At 37.4% G+C, this 21,240-nt stretch overlaps 1 protein-coding gene across 2 annotated transcripts in view; it reads left to right on the forward strand.

The window, feature by feature from the left end:
• The window catches only part of MAN1A2 (mannosidase alpha class 1A member 2), a 134,741-nt gene that overhangs the window by 92,951 nt on the left and 20,550 nt on the right, over positions 1–21,240 (forward strand). For both annotated transcript variants that reach the window (XM_035314375.1, XM_035314382.1), the window contains exon 9: positions 16,624–16,739. In XM_035314375.1, coding sequence (XP_035170266.1) covers positions 16,624–16,739 — 116 coding nt within the window. The remainder of the gene's footprint in view (positions 1–16,623; positions 16,740–21,240) is intronic.

Here is a 21,240-nt window from a genome sequence, read left to right on the forward strand (position 1 = left end):
CAATGCATAAACACTGAAACATTGGACTTATGAGCTGGAACAGCTGAGGCTTAGACAGAAATTCCTTCCTTCCGATTCTCTTGCAGAGGTCATATCATGCATCACAAAAGTCAGTTAAGAAAGGGTGATACCCTCATGCACTAAATCTCACTTCCCTAGAGGACCCTTGTCAGAGTCCATGATATTGTTACTGACCTATTCATATTGTTGGTATTAAGGATGAAAAAAGCTTTTATATCTTCCTAAGAAGATAATTTCAAAGAACATTGTGTTTTGCTTTTTATATACTTTAGTACTGGAAATACAGAGACAGTGGAAAGAGCACCAAAGCATAACTTTTCTTTAAGCTTCTGGAAAAGCAGCCAAGCAGCCCTGTTTTTTTCTCTCTTTTTTTTTTTTTCCTGTGACCTTTAGTCTGATGCAACTTTTATCTTGTACAGACTACTTTCTACAGAAAGTTTCTGAAAATTATTTCAGAACTCTATTGGCCTAGATACATGTAACTCTTGGCTCTGACCTTTCTGGATTTCTTCAGTTTTGTTTGTTAGTTTGTTTGTTGTTTAGTTTTGCTTGTTTTTTGCTTTTTTTTTTTTTTCCTTTTAACGTTTTTTCTCCTCCTCAGGCTTGGCTCAGCTCTAGTTAGGTTTTCTGTTAATCTGTACGGTGTTCCAACTAAGTCAAAAGTGGTGTGAAATAAGTAAAATAAATCCATCAAATAGACTATTGTGGAAGTATGGGATTTTGTTGAAACGTAGCATCATTCTAGTGCAAGACAGATTTATGAAAAAAAGAGAAACCTCAAACATTTTCAGTAACCTTGGTGTAGCCCTGTAGGCTTTGAGCTGTATGTGTCTGTACTCCCAACATGAATTTTGTAGAAAGAACAGTATTTTGATATCTTCTCAGAGGTACTTGCACAAGTAGCCTAGCATCATTTTCTGTGTTTAAAAACAACAACAACAAAAACAACAATAAAAAACAAGTATTGCTTCTACTTTATTTCAGTTGCAGTCCCAAGTATTAAATTTTAGCATGAGCAACTAATGTGCCTTTAAATGTCCCAGTTAGAAACCTTTATTTCCTGTTTCCTCTTTAATCCAGAGAACTGGAGCTATGCAGTAATGTATGATACCACATAAAAGCATGGTTTTAAGCCCCTTTCTGTTGCAGACAAAAGAGTTCTGCACAGTTGTATCTAAGATTTGTTTGAAGTAACTTCTCAGCATATGTAGCATAGATCTCAAAACCTACTGCCTTTCTTCAATACCTAAATGATACAATGTCCATCAGAACCTTGCATTAAGTGGATTTAATTCACAAATATAAAGTTTTTATCTCCACTGCTGGTATAGGGAAATTAGAGTAATAAAATTCAGTGCAAGGTTATATGGAAGGGGAATGTGATATTTGTTTTGAAAATCATAAAGCAAGCTGATTTTTACCTACACACTTTCACTCTCTTATAAATTTAATTCACTGTTGCTGAAAGGTACCAAGACATTGAGTTGACACTGTGTTGACTGGACTCAAAGGGCAAGGCACACTGACTTTCCAGTCTTCTTCACTTATCTAGTGTTCTTGAACGATAGTGATGAGCTGGTTCTTGGGCAGATCTTTTGGGTCTAGGTATCAGCAATTGCTACCGGTTCTTTCTTTTCCTCAGAGACTTTCTAACTTATACCTCCATAGATCTTGGCCATGTTGCTGTGTCTTGTCTGGTTTTCCTCATTTAAATGTGTTAAAATATATGTCCATGGTCTGTTTTCTTGTTGGGCTAGGGGAAGGGGAGTGGTGCATGTGATGTGCTTGCACATCACCTTGTCACAGTCTAACATCAGGATGCGTGTCTTCTGCTGATGAGTCGTTGTGCTGTGGTTTGATTTATCAGAGTGTGGGCTTTTTAGTCTTGATAAAAGCAGTACACTCCTCAATTTCATTGCTTGGGAATGGTGCTCTAGGGACAGTGTCCTGAGACAGGCCATCCTTCAGGTTCAGCTCATTGTTCTGGTTGCTTCTTGTGGTGCTCATGAAGACATTCATTTTCATTTGTACTTCACTCATGCCAGTCAATGTTTTTTTTTGTAAATACCTAAAAATATATAATCAGTAAAGTAAGTTACCAGTCAATTACTAATTATTGTTTCACCAAGGACATGATGATGGCTTCCAGGTTCTTAACAAGTTGGAAAGGTAAGTAGAGCCATATAGTGTCCCATAAATCCAATCTATACACGCCTTTTTAATGTTTACATTTTTATTAATAAAAATTTCCATGTGTATTTAATGGATTTTGTTTTGCACTTGAAGAACAGCTCTGGTGACAGATTCCCTTCTTTTTTCTTTTTTTTTTTTTTTCTGCCCATCTCATGCAGCAGCAGTCATCAGGGTCCAGAGCGTCTGCAGGCAGTTCTGCAGTGAGGACTGCCATTCCATTCCATTGTTTTTGTTTTGTTTTGTTTTGTTTTTTTCCATTTGAATGCCATAAAACCCAATCCTAAAAATTGTCGGGTGAATGGCTTTCTAGTCATTGCTTTGCCTCTGCTTTCCAGTGGAACTGCTTTGAAAGGTAGCAGTGCGTAACTGGGGCTTTAGTGCTGTGTAGCAGGAGTTTGTTATACCCAGGAGGAGGAAAACGATGTCATGTGTAGGCTAAATATTTGTGTTTAAGAGTTTAACATGCAGGTGTTATTACAGCATGAGTGGCATGACAGACAGCTTTTAATGGGTTCAGCTCAGGATATGTCATCTCACTGGGGCTTTTGCTAGAAAACAAAGCTGTAATGCTCACAGGAACGCTGACAGATTCAATTTTTAATCATGGACAAATGTGATGGTCCAGTTGAAATAAGTGATTTACGCTACTTCTGTCTTGGAGTTCCAGTTTCTGTAAAACTTGAAATAAAAATAGCTGGCAAGAAGCATGTTGTAACTTCTCATGTTAATGTACAGTTCACTTTGTTAGCTTTACTTTTCACTTGGTGAACAATTTGTTTGGTGTAAGCATCAGAACAGCATACAATGAATTGGGATTATTTGCAATAAAAATGCCAGTACTTTCTCAAAAAGCCTGCTATACAGGTATAATAACTAAAATTTTGATTAAATGCAAGTGATTTCAGAATTATGGAAATTACTTTGTAGTGAAGAACTGTTTTCCTAAAATGAAAATGTTGAGAAAATTTAATTCTAATTTACATTTGCAAACAAGTTAGATGTGAATACCAAATAAAACAGCAATAACAACGATATTGCCACTCTGTATGCTATTGCCAAGTTAGGAAACGCTATTTGTATTTGCACATTTCTGTAAATTGAGCATTCTTCCTTTCTGCTTTTCAATACTGAGAATGAAATACTGCATTTCATCTGCTTCCAACATCTCATGCAAAGATATTACTGAAAGGTAACTCAAATCACTCTGGATTCATCACTCTGGAACTGGTCTATCTGTAGAGTTACCTGCATTTATTATATAAGAAAGTAGCGTCAGTTTAACTAAAAGCGTTTTTTAGGCTATGTATGGTTTCTCTATGCATGCAAGTAACAAAAATATTTATTCTATGTTAGCCTTCTGTGTTTATTTGCCTTAATGACATATGAGCACACAAACAAGTTACTGTAAAGTAAGCTGGTGTGTACATTTACAGTGCGTGAGCTGAATACTACTGTTAGGAATGTAATGGCAGGTACTGAAGTTCCCAGCACTCTATACTGATGTGATGAATGGACAGATTATGGTCTGTTTTGCAGTACTTTGTTCATGTATCATTACCTAAGACAAGCCCTTTTAGACAAATCTGCAAGTGGGCCAAGCTAAAAATCTGATGAGGGGCACTCTGACAGCTGGTTTCCAAGGACTGCTAACAGTGTGGTATCAGACCACATATGATTATTTAATATACTAAATTTAAATACTTTGTTTCCCATACAAAGTGACGTCTATCCTATAACCACAAGTAAGAGGATTCACATAGGTATATAACCCACCTTGTTACACATGCTGCCTTAGCACCTTCTGGTGATTTTCTTGCAGTTCTCTGCAGCTGTAGTATAGAATACGTTGAGGCTTACCCAATGTCCCTGAATGGGAGAAATTTATATCTTCTTCCTAGTTGTTTGTGCTGTAGACTGTCCCTTAAATAAACCAAAGCAGATGTCTTTGTGGATGTGCATATTTCAATTTAAGTGGCGGCATTTCATTTGCAAAATAAATGCTTAAATTAAACCAAAGCAAGCAGTTTTAGTATTAAACTTTATTTAGAGAACATGTCCATGGATTTAATTGAATTGGATTAGATTTACATTTTCTTTAAAACTGTGCATTTTTCACATGTAGGAAAAGTCATAAAAACAATTTTAAATTACCTTAATTAAATCAGTGCAAATAGTGGGCTCTAAATTTTTATGCCTGCTTGTACAGATGGATTTAGACTAATGCTCTCGAGTAGAGCTAGGTAATTAATTGAACTGCTTCATTTAAACTCTTGCAGGTAACAGACAAACCAAGAATAATACACTCAATCTATTTTTATTTGTGATATGAAATTGTGTCAAATATATGTCACCATCTGTCTGTATTTCTTTGTCAGTATTTAAAAAGAAAAATGAAAAAAAATCTGAAATAAATGTTTATAATACACTTTATTAAAGATGTTAAGAAAGTCACTGCGCCTAGCAGACTCTCAGAGCCGGGGATTGTTCTTTCATAGCTTTTGATGTCCAGCCCAGTGCATTTTGAGACCCGGGAGGTATCCCTGTCTCAGTCCCATGGATGCGACTGCTGCTGTTACAACATGCAGGTTTGCCCAGCAGCGAGGATGAGCATGTATCCTAGGGAGGTGCACACATCATCTTAGAGGACACTAGCATGGCCACCCACACAGACTACCACTGACAGAGCTTTTGTAGCCTCTAAATGTAATACTCACATAAAAGATGAGTATTGGTAGCCAGGTCTTGTTCATCCTCCTTATGTTTGTGACCAAATAGGTGCATACACTTACTCTCTTTTCCCAAGCAACCCTCACACTCAGTAATTTTTAAAATATCACATACTTAATTACCTAATACCTGTGCTTGGACCCTGGACCCCTTATCCAGGCATCAGCTTAGACCTTGGGTCTTTCCAGATGCAGGTCTCCTACTCACCATCCTGTCCACCTTGAGGTTTGCTAATGAATTCCATGTAAAGACATGTACTCAGGATCAAGTCAACTGGGAAAAATAAACACAGGTAGGTCTTCCCATTTGTTGGCACATAGACCTAGGGCCCTGTGACATTCCTTTTTCTCCACTTGCTGCAGCTCCATTCACCAGTTGCTATCACTCTGACCTTGCAACATGCATCCCACTCTCTCCAGATACTGTCAATGGACCGCTATTGCATGCCATTCTCTCCATTTGCTGGCACCTAGACCTGCAGGCTCTGTGACCTGTGACTTCTCCAGTTGCTGATGTTTACACCATGCAGCACTCACACATGGGATAATGAGTAAAATCAGACACAAAAAAAAATAGTAAAAAAAGGATTTAGTAAAAAGAAAGTGACAGATTGTTGAGTGCATGCAGGGCTCAGGAAAGCAAGCATGTTGATAGGCGACCTGTTTACATGCAGCCAGGCCTTTTTAACCCACCTGATCTTCATTTTTTCCTTGCTTGTTCCTCCCCAGTTCACCCTGATTTTTTCCTTTTTCTGCCTTTAGCCCTTCCCCTAAAATCCAGTTGTAAATTTTACATTAAGCAAGAGGGCCCTTCAGCTGTCCCATAGATATATATTTTTCACAGTCCTAGAGTTTTCCTCAAATAATATTCATGATGATCGTGTTTCCCCGTTCTTATCAGTGATGACATTTAGGTTGACTCTCTAAGGCTGTATATGAGCAGGTCCTTTACTGACCCATCAGTCAGGAGCTGAAGAGTTCTGGTCTTCATTATTGTCTGTTACCACCAGCTTGTTGTTACCACCAGCTGTGTGTTTATCAGTTTCCTGGTTTGATACTTCTTTTGTACTGAATACTCCTTAACCAGATAACTTGACAAAGAAGATGCTTTCACATTGTGCATAACCCCACGTAGGGAAGGATTAATTACATGAAGGATATATCTTGGCAGGGTGAGCTCTATTAAAATATGAGTGGCTGTCTTGAGTGCAAACTTTAAAAGGTGCTGCAGAGATTGAGAAGTAAGTCACTGCCTGGGTTTCTATTATCCGGACTGTTAAAACTAAGCAAGAAACCCTTTCTGTCAGTATATACATCTACTTTTGCAAGGTAAAAGCCCTGCTAATTGCAAGGTGAAATGAATAATACTGAAGAATGAAGTCGTTTTTCAAAAGATGAAAGGAATACTGAAAATAATTTGGAAACCTAAAAATATTTTTGTAGCATAAATTAACAGGTTGATTAGTTATGGGTAGTGAAAAGGATGCTAATATTAGAAAACTCTTTTCTTTGCCAGCTGAAGCTGTTAGTGTTCTCCTTTACCATGAAGGTATTTTGCACTATTTTTTTCTACTCTTCCTTTTTTTTTTTTTTTTTTTTTTTTTTTTACTTTTCTTTTTTTTTTTTTTTTTTTTTTTTTTCAAATTTACTAGATGCCTTTTGTTGCAGAGGTGGTCTCTCAAGTTATATCTGTTAATACAGATATAATACACATTAAAAAGTGTGCTATATACAGAACTAAGAAACCAGTAATGCCAAGAATAGTGGGAAAAACAAATTATGAAATATAAGATCAAGCGCCGTCAAAACATCCATAACCTTAAAGGAAATTAACAGAATTGTAACAGGCCTGTATTTAAAAAAAAAAAATTTTTAAAATTTGCAAAACATTTTCAATTTGGACTGCTGGACAGTAGCTTCTACTGTTTTAATTCTTGGGTGATTTTCTCCCCTTTAGTGCAAGGAAAAGATTTTATCTCTCAGGTACAGGATTAAATGCAGGATTAAAATAATAAATTTTATTTATTGTAGAAGTAGTTCCCAGCTTGACTTCATTTTTGCACATTTATTTGATTCAGCAAGTACATTTCATTTTGGATTTGTTCTTGAAACAGCAAATATATAACTGAAGATATGCCACGTATGTGATGGTTAGTTTGGGGATTGGTTGCAGGCATTTATTGTTTTTTGTTGTTGGTTTTGTTTTTTAAATCTGATTTCAGTTCAGTACGTTATGAACAAAAAAAAGATACAACATGATTTCTAGACCTCCAATAGCAGGCTCCTTATCATTGCAGATAAGAAGGTTCTCTGCTGTTTAGTTTGCTGTGCTGTCCTGGCAGATTTCCTTAATTTTTCTTTCAAAAAAAAATCTTGGTTCTGCATTTAGGAATATGCATGTGTTTTGAATATAAAACAATCTATGTAATCTCTGGTGGGGAATTCCCCTTGCCCTTTTGCTTTGTAAACATATACAAATGTAATTAACAGTGCTTCAAGAAAAGGCTGTATTCAAATCTGATTATTCAGTAGAAGCCAAGAACAAGTTAATCTGTTAAAACTTTGTTTTAATGACATACAGCAGAGCAGTGCATTACAGGGAATACGTTTTTATAAATCTGCAAGTTTAAGACATTTTGCTGGTCTGTTCATCAAGATGCTGAAAAAGCTAAACAAATAGAAGCTTTGTTTGGTGTGTTTAAGATTCTAGTGTTATTGGAAGGTTAAACATTTACATGAATTATGCATTTGAAAGGGTGTGTGTATAAAGAACTCCTAAAGATAGGATTCAGATATGGTGTAACTTGAGTTTTCAAACTGCTTGCAAAAACTAATGTGGAAAGAAATGAGTATTTTATTTTGCTGTACCACCAAACTACACTTTTATACCATGATATTGATGGGGAGTGGATCAATATCTAGAATTTGAAGTCAGTCTTCTAACTGCTTTAACATTTGTTTTCCTCACTGTAAATCCAGTAAATTAGCCTGTATGAACAGAATCCAACATGTATTAGGGTACACCTGATGCCCTTCAGGAGTTTAAATTGTTGACCTTGAGGACAGCTAATTAAAATGACTGGGGACTAAAAGTGCATCCTTTGATACAAGTTTTAAAACTCTGTGAGTTTTTAAAGTCCGAGCTCCTGTGGAATCTTATATTTCTTTATTAATTGATTTTTGTACCAGTCTTTGGATATCTAAACTGTATTTTTCAACCATTTTTAACTCATAAATTTCCTATGAAAGGAAAGTCTATGAAAATCCAATTGCAAATTTTTTACAGCCATATTACAGTTACATGTTTTGATTTTATTCCTTCTGTATCATTTAAATGTTCAAGGCTGTGCAACTAGTTGTTTATAATTAGATCCATGTTGTTCTCTGTACCAATAATAGATTTCAGATTACACATAATAGTCCATTTCTTCTGTCTTCAGCATATTGTGTCTTCAACATCTTTTACATTCTGGACTATATGGTGAGATGTACTTTTTTGTGGTCATGTGAGAAAAGCTTCCAGTTTGGTGACATGCAGAGGAGAGGGTATATACTTTGACTCTCTGGATGGAGAATGCATCATCCTGCTGGGTTCTTTTTAATCATAAAGTTCTGTTAGGAGTTGGACTGTCCTCTCATCTTGGGGATCTAAGTGAAGACATTGATCTGTGATTGCAAATCACTCTGTAGCACTTTTTTGCCAGTGTGGTCAAAAATAAGAGAGGCATGGTGATAAATGCAGTGCAAATGTAGAGTGCTATAGCTCGGTCTCAGTCCATATGTCACTGTTGAGTAAGCCTTTCACAGAACCTGATTTCCTACCACCTTGTTTTACCCTGCTGAGTAGTTGAACTCCACTACAACTGCTCTCTCACTCCCCCTCCTCAAAGGAAAAGGGGAGAAAATAGGATGGAAAGGGCTCAAGGATTGAGATTAGGATGGGGACATCACCCACCAGTTATTGTCATGGACAAAATAGACTCAGCATAGGGAAATTAATGTAGTTCATTGCCTATCGCTAGCAGACTAGAACAGTGAGAAACTAAAAGCAAACTATGCATCCCCCAGGAGCAAACTGCTCCAGCACGGGTCCCCCATGGGCAGCAGCTCCCCCCAGACCCCCTGCTCCTGCGTGGGCTCCTCTCCACGGGCTGCAGCTCCAGCCCGGGGCCTGCTCCTACGGGGGCTCTCCATGGGCTGCAGCCTCCTCCAGGCCACATCCACCTGCTCCACCGGGGGCTCCTCCACGGGCTGCAGTGTGGAGATATACATACCTGACTTTCCATCAATCCACTGTGAATTCAAGCAACTTAGTTAAAGCTGACAGCGCAGTTAGAATTGACAGCTACTCCAAATCTTCCACCTAAATTGCAGAGAGGCTGATGTACTTCATTCGGATGATGCTGATGGGTGTGATAATCTGGAAAAGACAACTTCAGGTGATAAATGGCTACTTTGCTTCTGAATGGAATCAGCAATGCAAAGGTCAATTGTGTTTTTGACTTTTTGCATGTGGACTTTACATCATTAGTTGATTGGCCTTTAATTCAAAAACATGTTTTCTGAGAGATGACCTAAATCTTTCCAGAATTGTAAACCATAGTTTGAGTATTTTGAAGTTTCATGGAAGTATGAATATAAAAAGGAAAATATTTGTTCCAGCTGTCAAATCCTCAACTTGAAAGGAGAGCCTGTTGTAAGATATCATAAATGGAGTCATAAAGGACGTTGAAGTTGAAGATGTGTTTTGGTTCACGAGTCACATTAGTTACATACATATGTGTGTGTGTGTATTAGTTGGGCTAGTTTTACTTGCTGGCCTGCTGGTGTCTTTGTACATGCTTGAATTGTGTAAGCTTGAGAAATTTAATCTTTAATAATCACTAGAGGTCAAAGAAGTCTTTTTGCTTTGTATTATTTTGTGGGTAGCATTTAAGTTCACTTTCTACTAAGTGATTGTGTTTTCAGATTTTTGTAGCTTCCAATTTTCAACTCTTCCAACTGGAATATTCTATCTGCTTCAAACCTTAAGCTGTTGCCCGCCTGCCTGCCTGCCTCCCTCCCTCTCTTCCTTCCTTCCTTCCTCTTTGATAAAAATGCTTCAGCCATTCCTGTATGAGGTTCAAGATGCAATATCATTATGACCCACTTAAACTTTGTTTATTCTAAGCATACAGTTAAGAATCTCAAGAATCATCATGTTTTGGATATTAAATACTGTGGGAGTTATTTATTTTAGCACTGCTGGAGGACAAAACCACCCATTTTTTTTCAGGCCTTTGAAAAATATTCATGTTTACTTTCTCCATATGGAATTTTTAGAGTTCAGCTAAGTTCTCTGAAGTTGTATGTGCAGAAGCATTCATCATCATACATCCCTAGGCTGGGAGGAGCTGAGCTAGGCGTTTCTTGTTGCTTGAATCTGTTGTGGCACCAGACATTAGAACTGAAAACTCAGCTGTCTCCTAAATTCTCAACGCTCGTCTTTTCAACTTTAAATCTACTTTTTTAATGTAGATTTTTATGTGACAATCTCCATGTTTTCAGAAAAATTGTCATGCTGGTAACATGTTCCTTAGTGCTGAATGATTCATACCTGACTAAAAATTGCACCTCCACCTCCTTTTATCAGGGCTGCCTCTGCTGTAGTTAATTTACAAGCGTTTGCACTTTTAAGCCATCCACTATGGCTTATGGCATCCTTAGGCTGAACTTCCGCTGTGGATTAGAGCAGCTGCAATTTCTAGGGCTTCAGCTTTTTGGATTAAAGGATTAGAAAGAGAACTTGCACCTATTTAGAGCAGCTGAGGGGCACTAAGCCCAACTACATGAGGTGAAGGAAGATTGAACTGAAATTTAATCAGTGCCACTCTGAAGACAAACAGAAAAGCACTTCTTCAAAAGTTTCCTACACAGAGAAAAGGTGCTCCTACAGATTGTGCATTGTGTAAGGCCAATTGGTACCCAGAACGACTGGTGTGAAGATTTCTTAATGAAAGTTTAATACTAGCTGAATCACTTCACTACTCCCTCCTAGTCTGAACTTCCCCACTCTTGAAATCCTTTCCTGACTTAATACAATAGTGCTTTGTCAAAGATACGGTGTTCATGATCCCAAAGGAAAAACATCACCTTTTACTCCTTTGTTCTTTTGTTACAAAGTAGTCAGTATTACTACTCTTTTGGTTGAAATTACTTAGTAGTTGTTCACCTTGGTGTTTCCGGTCTATTGGCTATAGAGCATTGTATACAGATTTAATGTAGTTTTCCTTTTTGCTTTAAAGTCGTAAAATTAGCATTTCCAGTTGTAAGACTTGAGTTTTTTTATGGATTCCGAAATTTCGGATTCTTACCTTGTTTTTATCTGTGTATACTTAAAAATGCTCAGTCAGTGTTGTAGTTGCAAATTCATGAATTAAAAATATTGTTATAGTTGATTGTCTTCTCTGGCTGCTTGTATTTATATACTGGCAGAGTGTTGGGCACATGAAATGCAGATCTACTCAGCTTTTTATGTCACCTTCTTCACTCTGTGTGAAGTAAATAAAGCATGATCTTTATGAATGTATGAATGCAAAGGCAGTGTAGGAGGAGGTTCCTTGAGGTCAGGAAGGGGCAGGGCTGACTTTCAGCCTGCGCTGCTTTAACACAAAGCCTCACCCTAGGTGTTGGGATTGCCGTATCAGTTCTGCATGGTGTTTTGTTTTTAAAACAGCGCTTGGCTTCTTTCTTTATTCCTGTGCATTGCCAGGAAATGACAATTGTACAATTAAGGCACAAAGCAGAGAGGGGTTAGCAAATCATGAACTGTTTTTAATCCACCTCATTAAGCTGCTGTTAACTGCTTAAAGCCATCTGTTTAAAAACAATTTACACATCTTAAGTTTGCTCTAGAGAGCAGGTAGACCTTCATTAGAGCAGGTTTTCTTATTAATATTAACTTTAGGAGTCTTTAAGTTGTTGTGGAAAATATCTTACTGCTTACTGAACCAAACTTTCACAATAAACAAAAGGAAATGAATTGTTCTTAACTTGGAGTCTGCTGTCATAACTGTATTCTTGGGAACCACTGCGGTTCATTTAGAAACCGTCTGGCTCAGAAGGAAGTTATTTACAGCCATTAGGTAGATCTGAGTGTTAGAAAGAAGAATGAGCTGAATAGATACCTAATTTTTGTATTATTTACTTTAGACTAAGGCTACCATTCCAATCATTAATACAGAAAAGGAATAACAGACAGTGCCTCAGAGGTAACTGAAGAGGGGAAGCCCTGCAGTCTTGGCCCTGGAAAGCTATTTGAGGAAAAAACTTTGTCTGTCCAGATTTATAAAGAAGTAATGTCATTTACAAAGAAAAAATCATACAAGAGCCACTGACTCTCCCTCCTATCCCAAGCTGAGATTGATTGTCATTTCAGAAGGATACCATGCGCTCTCTTTTCTGACCTGCCATGTATTTCTGTCATTTGCTGTGAAATGACTGTCCACATCCTCTAGGAGGCTGCTTCAACAGTGAGCTAATTGATTGCTGATATGAATAAAATCATTTGGAGTGAAACTACCCTTAGAAATACTAGATGATGTGAGAATTTAAAGGTCTTCCACTCAGTCTGTAGAAAAGAGGTGAATGTGATTTTTGGATTATTAGCTGAGACAGAAATAATACTTGACTAAATATATGTCTTTTATCGGTAAATGCAAAGCTCATTAAAATACTGCTATGAAATTGAGCGTTGGTGTTGTGTTTTTTTTTCAATTGCATGCTGTTTGTTAAGAAGGAAAATGCCAATATTTTACAGGATGTAAATCTCTTGAACAGGGCAAAAATATTGCTATGACCTGTAAATATTTTTGCCTTCTATTAAGATTTTATTTAGCTTTATCTTGCAAGGAGGAAGCCTGCAAACAGACTGATTGTGTAGGTTTGCACATACTTTCAGGTGTATAATAAACAAGGAAAAATGCAGTGCTTTTTGTAATTGCTTTTGGTTGCAGTTGTTGAAGGAATTCTTTGCAACTGCACTTACCCTGCCTTTTAATTTAAAATAAGACTTTCCAAGGAATCTTTGACTGGAATCCTTTCATGTTTGAAAAAAGTCACGCAGGCCTACTCTTAATAAAGTAAAATAAAATAAAATAAAATAAAAAGGAGAGGAGCACTGGAAGGAATGAAGAAAATACCTTAATTTGTCTTCCATTGGAAGGAAGTAATATTCTAAAAATATGTAGTTGTCATTGAATAGAATATGTGGCTTCTGCCATACTGGATATGACCTCATACTTCTGTTCTCTTTGCTATATTTGTCTTTATCTGCAAAGAATTTTCGTTCAGGATTTCACTGTGAAATAGTTTTTCACAGTAAAAACCTTTAAACGCTATGCAGCTGACTAAATAAATCTTATAGATCTAATTAGTGAAAAATCAATTTCCAAATTTGCAAAATACTTATAAACATTTTAAACATAATACCTTCACAACTGTCTACTAAAGAGTAGCTAGTGCCAGGACCCTATTACAAACTTTATTATTCAAATCATGAGCTGTCCTTTTTCATTATCTGGATTGACATGCAAGGTTGGGGTTGATCTAAAAAAAAAAAAAAAAAAAAAAAAAAAAACTTCAAAATATTCTATGCACAAGACATTTTGAGTAAAACATTTTGAACTGAGCTAAATTAAATCTCTGAATCCATCTGACCTGTTTCTCAAACAACAGGAGAATATGATAACCAACATAGACCTTATGATGATAAGTTTGGTTAGGGAGCTATGTTTATAGGAGAGAAAGGTGTGTGATGACCCAAATCTACAATTTTCACCATTTATGGATTCATTAAGGGATTTTGAAAAATACTTTTTTGGCATTTCCGTTCTAAGTATGAGCAACTTGTTGAAGTCCTGGAACCTGTCACAAAAACTTGTTTAATTTTCAACCATTTCTAGTTAGAGTCCTTACACAAACTGCAGCGAATTCTGTGTTAGCAACATCTTCTGACCCTAGAAGACAACCTGAGGAAGGTATTGCGAGGGCTGCAGGTAATGCAGCAGTAGAAGTTGGAAATCTTGATGTGCTTTAACCTTAGCTCAGCTACTGTGGTTGCTACTTTTTCAGTCCCAATCTTTTTCTGCTGTTTTTTGCAGATGGGAGAGGCCAGGTAAATATAGACAACTGTATCTGGATACAGCAAGTTTCCTTGAAATACTGCTTCCCTCCTGTGTGAAAGGTTTCCCGTGCTTTCCTCCTGCCCGTGTTGTCTTGTCATATGTGACCACAGAATGTATTTAATTTCACCCTTTCCCGCTGCTGAAGAAATGGCACAGAATCAGATTTTGCCCCTTCTGACCTTTGCCCTTTTGCCCTTTCCTCTGGTCCTTCTGTGAAGGGCATCAGCTGGGGAGTGGTGGAGCACAGTGTTTAACGAATGAGGAGCCTTGAAAACTGCTCGTACATCAGAGTTGGTGTGAGGTATGCAAAATGGCAATAAACAAAACAATACCGCAGAGAGCTGTGAGGCCCTCAGAACCTCTTAGCCTTACCATGTTTGCATCCCACTGGTTGAGTGGGAGGAAAATCTGCATCTGAGAGGCTTGCACTTCTCTGTTCTCTGAACACATGAAGAAGGTGCAAAAAAGGCTGCCTTGGAGGTGGCTTTGTGCTGTGTCCTGATGTGACTTGCTTCCGTATTCCTTGTACTTTCATCTGAGACAAGAAGGAATGTGGAGGAGGAGGAGAGCTGCTGACAGGACACAAAGTTCTCAAATGACTGTCTGAAGAAGCAGAGGTGAAACGGGGAGTGTTTCTGATAATTGGCTTTGGAAATTCACCTGTACATGGGTTTCTTATTTTAAGACATAAACCTTTCCCACTCATCTCCCTACTCTTGCATGCCCTGAACCCAGCTGGAGCTTCTACAAGAGGAACGCTGCTCAGAGACATTCAGCAGCCCTGTCCTGGCTGGGGACTGAGTGCATCTGTGAAGGAAACCTGGTGGAGTAGCAATGCTGGCAGCAGTCTCTGAAGTGATGGGAACTCAACTGAAGAGGAGGCAGCGGCTTAACAGAAGTTGTTTTAAGCTATATCTCTTGTGAAGACAGTCCTTGAGTAGTGCTGACGTGAGCTGTAACTTTGAAGTCTTGGGATGACTTGTTTTTTTCTGAAAACCACAGACCCTTAGTTCTCATGTCGATCTAAGAATATAATTGTTCTTTGAAGATGTAATTTCTAGTCTTTGCATTTGTGAATGAAAATGGCCTGAATGCCCTCTTACAGCTTAGAACTAGGTAGCATATGAAAGTTCACTGCTTGTAGTTAAATCACTGAATAGCTGGGTGTGAAAAGGCGCTCAGAGATACTGAGATGTAGGAAAAGGGTATGAAATTATTTCCACCAAACTCAGAACCTGAAGACAAATGGGGAAGCTAAAGGCTTTCCATTTGTTTCTACGTATGCCCATCTAGGGCATGACAGTGCTTTACAAGAAGGACCAGAAGGAGAGTTCTACCTTTTGTTCTACAGCTTTTTCCCAGACAGACTGCAAGTAATACCACCTTTCTGAGGAACCTTAAAAAAGGAAATATTGTTTGTTTCTTTCTTTCTTTCACCCAGTAAAAGGGAAGATGTGTGACTATATCACAGCTGTGCTTAGGGCACTGAATTTCTGTAACTGTGACCATATTGTTCTTAAACATTTCCTTACCCTATATTGAGCAGACTGACTGCTCTGGTGCCAGCATTCTGGGGTTTGTAATACTGAGAATAAAGAAGTTATGCACTTTTCTAGTTGGAATTGTGTCTTAAATCTTGGAGGTCATGTTACTTTTTGAATGAAGGGTGTACTGAGGGAGTGCTTGCCGTGGTTGGAACAGGAGGTCTAAAACTGAGTCAGGCCATTAGTAGGCTTTGTGTGATGATATGTGACAGTCACCCAGACAGCAAACATAGGTGCTTCTTATGTCTGTCAGCACAGAATAGCGATGACAGTACTTGTGAAAGGCTACCTCTGCAAGAAAAAGAAGAGATGGCAAAAAGGAAATCTGTGCATTAGGAGGTCTGGGTTATGTGGAGCTGGATTGTAGTAGTCAAGCAGTCTGGCTACGGTACACGATGTGGCTGCTCAGGCATGGTGGAACAGAGCAGGGCTTGTGTTGTGTATTATTTACTTCCCTTTCAACTGGAGGAATTTAAATAAGAACATTTACTCTTGAGAAATTCAGTAGTATGTTAAGTAAATGTCCTGTTGGAAATAAAAAATCTCCTGGAAAGATTAAATTCCTTATAGTTGATGGTTTATAGCCAGCCACATGACCTAGTTGCATCCTGGATACTGAGCTTTTATGTTTTTTAGTACATATGCATGTATACACACACAACCCTAGTAGCGAAACAATTATGTTCTGTGTAATTAAGTAAAAACTTCAGTTAAATTAAATGTGTGATATGAGGGATAGCCTGTGTAGAATGCCAAGTAGTGAGCATGGAAAATTGCATTGTCTGCTGTGGCTGTCCATGTCTATGAAATAAGTTCAGAGGGGATACGGTACAGCTTTGTCCTTCTAAACAGGCTTAAAATACTTGTAATACTACAATGGTATAACTTAAAAATGTAAGTTTATATTTTAAATTATGTTTAAGGTGCTATTATGTAACATCTTCAATTTTTCTTTTGCTTCTTTCCTTCCTGCAGATCATACGTCAGTGGGTGGGCTGGGAGACAGTTTTTATGAATATTTATTGAAAGCCTGGCTTATGTCAGACAAGACGGACACAGAAGCAAGGAAAATGTACGACGATGCAATTGAGGTGATTATAATTCATTGAGTTTTCTTGTACAGTGGAATTTAAGCATATTTGATAATTGAAAAAAATCAGCAACACATAGGACTTGTTTTGATTATGTAAGTTTTAAGAAATCAAGTGATGAATAAGACTAGCTTTCATTTTAAGTAGTTTAAAAAGTATTATTGTGAAATATATCTGATGCAGATTATTGTGCTAAAAATATCGTATCATTCAAAATGTTATAAAGTAAAACTCCAAAGCATATTTTATTAGAAATAGCTCTAACAACTCTGAGATGTGCAGAATGGCCAAATTATTTTTGTTCAGTGTTCAGAAACATTTGAGGAGTTGAAGTCCTGAATTCTTTTAACCTTCAAATTATTTTCTCAAGTTTTTAATGCTATATTCAATATTCATCTTGTAAAATGTAATTTATACCCATTCCTTGTTCTGTAGGTCTTTTGTAATATGATCTTGCTTCCTCTCACAATTCAAGTAGTGTCTGCCCAAGCAGACCAGTAAGGGCAGTTCAGTGGGATTTTTTGGGGGCCTTTCTGTGGTGACTCTAAGCTTTATGTCGCCCAGCTGTTATTTTTGAGTTTTCCCATACACAGCCATCTTCCGTCAGACTCACTTGTACCCATATATACTCATGTGCCTAATCTACAGTTAAGAAGAGTAGAGGGTAATCAAGCTAGCTTTAGTCTAGTTAGCTATGATGCCAACAGCATCAGGGATTGTGTGATCTTGTCTGCATGCAAATTCATATTTGGTGTCAAACTTGTTCTGTGCTTTGTGCATGCCATGTTTCTTTCAACACAAGCTTTGAAAGCTCAGTTTTAGTGCAGGCAGTCTCCTGAACAAAAATCCTTGTACTTGGAGTTCTGAAAATTCACATTTAATAGATTTATATAATAAAATTCCAGTTCAAATTGTTTTGAAACTGTAATGTGTCTTATTTCTGACCTGAATTCGGCTAAACTTTGGCTTTCAGCTGATTGATTTTTTCCCTTTGTTTTAAAGGGCTATCAGCTATAATGTAGCTGGTTACTGATAAAGGTATGATGGGCGTGCTCTTCCAAAACAGATATATGATTTCCTTTAATCTCACAACATAAATCAGGCTTTTAATTATTTCTCAATCTCTTTTCTAAGTATTTTCCAGTGTTGTAAGTGTTTGGAAGCAAGAATTGGATATTTAGTTTCTGTAATGGTTCTGCTAATGTGTCATCATCTGATTTCTTCTCAGCTTCTTGTCTTTGCCCAGCCAAGAACTGTGTTTGCACTCTTAACCTTTGTATGACACTGTCGTCCATTTTCCAGTCGGTTTTACTCTGAAGTTGGTTATAGTATTTTTGATTTACTGCTTTCCTCCTATTGTGATTTACATTCCCAATTCCTCGATGTGCAACCTTATACTTTTCTCTGCTAAAACATGATTGTCCCAGGTGAAACCCATTTTATCACTTGCTCTGAATGAATTTACAGGGCTGACTTTTCCTTTATCACTATCTATAGCTCCATCAATTTTTGTGTCTTCTGCATTTTTGTTTAGCATTTCTTCTCTTGCAGATCATCAGTAGATGCTGCCTACCATTGATTAAAATATCCTTGCAGAATATTGATTGGATGAAAATTTTTCACAATTTTTTATTTTATGTTGATCTGTGCTAGAAGGCCAATTTTTAATCTGTTTCATATGTGCTGCCTTGATTTTGTTTAGGACTAATATTTTGTACAATACCAAGGAATATACTAATACTCCTAATGGTATCAGCATGCAATTGTCAATCAAACACTATTTTTTTCAAGCTACATAACTAATTTTACCTAATAAATTTTAACTAATTTAATCTTAATAAAAGATTCTTTCATTAATCTTTTTAAATACCGTTACAGCATCAGCTACTTCCCAGTCCTTTTAAACTTTGTTAGCTTTCCAGTGTTTGCTTAAGTCAACAGTCAACTTGCTTAAGTTCAAAACAGTAGCTGAATTTTTCAGTAGTCTTAGATGCAGTGTGTTGGGTCCTGTGAGGTTAAAAAAATTTTTTTTAGCAGTTGCCATGTGGTCACTCTTGAAATATTTTATTCTGACTCACATTTATTATGGTGGGCACGTGAAAATCAGAGAATATAAACTTTCTCATTCATTCTCTGCACTGTAGGCCCAATGTCACAAATTTTTTGCATGGGCAAATTTCTGTCTCTGGAGACATGGCAAAGCAAATTTGGTACTGGAGAAAAGGATGGTGTGGACAGGAGGGAGAAAGAGCTGAGCTGCTCCTGCTTCCCATGTGATATGACCTGTAGTGCATCATGTTTCCTTTCTGGCTTTCTCTCAGACAACACCACCCACATGCATTTGAGTTTGCTTGAAACATATTGATTTACACATTTTGGAACATCCTTCTGGATCAGGGTTTGTGTTTATCTGAAGTCCTACTTGACACTGAAAGATACGTGCAAAGAATCAGAGTAGGATTTGTTTTACATAATTACATACTCAATTTTAAATTAAAATCTCAAAATATTTCCAGAGCCCATTCCCTTACTGTTCTTTGATTGTTGCCCGTATCATAGGTCTTCCTTCATAGCTGACAATTTTAATTTGTTTTTCAAAATGTTGAGCAAAATCTTATTGTCATTTATGCAAGCAGAAGGGTAAGAGTGTAAAATAGATTCTTCCTACTCATAGTACAGAGCTGGAAATGTTCTCAGCACCCACCAGACAAAAAGAAGGTATCTGTCCTGCCACACTTTACTCCCTTATCTTATATAAAAGGGAAAGTAGAAGATATACCACCACACCCTCCCTCTTAAGTCTTGCAGTAGACAGTGTCATGCCATTCATTGGAGATACTAAGAGGAAGAAGGATGACAGCACATGTTTTTCAGATGTTCTGTTTCCCAATACATGGCATATAGAGCCTTAGCTAGGTCACTACATACTTCATAACAAGGGTGTGAACAAATTATGTTATCCACAACATCTGCATGCTCCTGAATAACATTAGTGGAGTCTTCTGCCGTAAAGTACAATTCATTTCAATGTCCTACTACTTAGATTCACAGCTGTGGTAAGAGCTGAAAATTTGAAACTTTTAAAGGTTTTTTGTTTTGTTTTGTTTTGTTTTGTTTTGTTTGTTTGTTTGTTTGCTTGTTTTTCTGGTGATAAATGCTGAGGATGAGCTTCTTTGCACTCAGCATCATCAGGTGGGCCTCCCACCCAGCCTGGTTTAAAGTGCCTTTTCTCCTTCTCACATTGGCTGGAGGTAGGGAACCTTCTGGCTGGAGGTAGGGAACCTTCCTTTTGATCTGTTTGCTCTGAGTGCTCTAATTTGTCAGACTTAAAAAATTGATCCATGCTCTTTGTTATTGCACAGCATTAGATACCCAAAAGAAGGATCCAGCAGTGTTCAACTATCACAACATAGCAAATACTGCTGCAAGACAGCTCAGAAAATGCCATTTTTATGTAATCATAGAATCACAGAAAGTAAGAACGTCAGAGACAACATTGTGTTTATATCTCAGACTATTGTTTCTGGAATTTAAATACTAAAGAAACTTCTTCCATCAGTTAATCTCATATCTCTGATGTGAAGTTAGTTTTCTTTGGGAGCTTAAGTACCCATGTCCACTCTAGTGCATGTATACGCATCATGGTCAAGCTGGATGCTGTTGCTTTACAGTACCTATTGGAGTGCTCTGTGGCCCCAGCCATCCAGCCCTGGGTAAAAATGTCAAATTTTTTCCAACCTTCTCAAGCTTTTCTTACCCACCAGGAGCAGTGCTCCCTGCAATGCCCAGGTGTTCTTTGTCAATTGCTCTAAATATTGATTGTTTATACAGTTAGCAATCAGTAGATTGTTGAATGATGCAGTATATTATGAGGATTGCATTTATTTTCTTTTTGAGGATGCTTCCTTTGCCACTCTTTTAAGATGGTACTTAATTATTAACTAGCTAACAGAACTTGATTTTCAGATTTCAAATACTACTTCAAATACTACATTCAAATACTTTATACACGAGACAGTGATGTTCAAGATCAGAACAGACTCCCTGTTCAGAAGAGTGGTACATGGCAGCTAGATGATGTTCTTCAGTCAAATTCTGAGAGGAAGTCTGGCTCTCCACAGCAATTGTGTTCCCCTGAAAATGCACCTGCAACCATTTACTCCTCAACAGTTACGAAATTGCTGAAAGATCAATTCAAAAATTTTTTGGAAAAAAAGTATTCCTCCAGTAAATAAATAATCCAAACCCTTTTAAGCCTTCTTGTTACTCATAGCAAAAAGTGGCTACTTCTAAAAAGAACTCCAAGTTTTATGTACCATATAGTCAAAAAAATCCCATCAATTTTGTCCAAGATAACTGAATCAGTGGAGCTAGCGCTATATTTTAGTATCATCTTCAGTGGCATAATTTTCAGCAGCTCCAATCTTTCCTATAGCAGTGCTTTCAAGACAAATGAGGCTTGTATAGTTAACTACATCACGCGTCCCAGCAGTAGAAGCCA

The sequence above is a fragment of the Oxyura jamaicensis genome, chromosome 1, assembly GCF_011077185.1.
Source record: "Oxyura jamaicensis isolate SHBP4307 breed ruddy duck chromosome 1, BPBGC_Ojam_1.0, whole genome shotgun sequence".
Taxonomy (NCBI): domain Eukaryota; kingdom Metazoa; phylum Chordata; class Aves; order Anseriformes; family Anatidae; genus Oxyura; species Oxyura jamaicensis.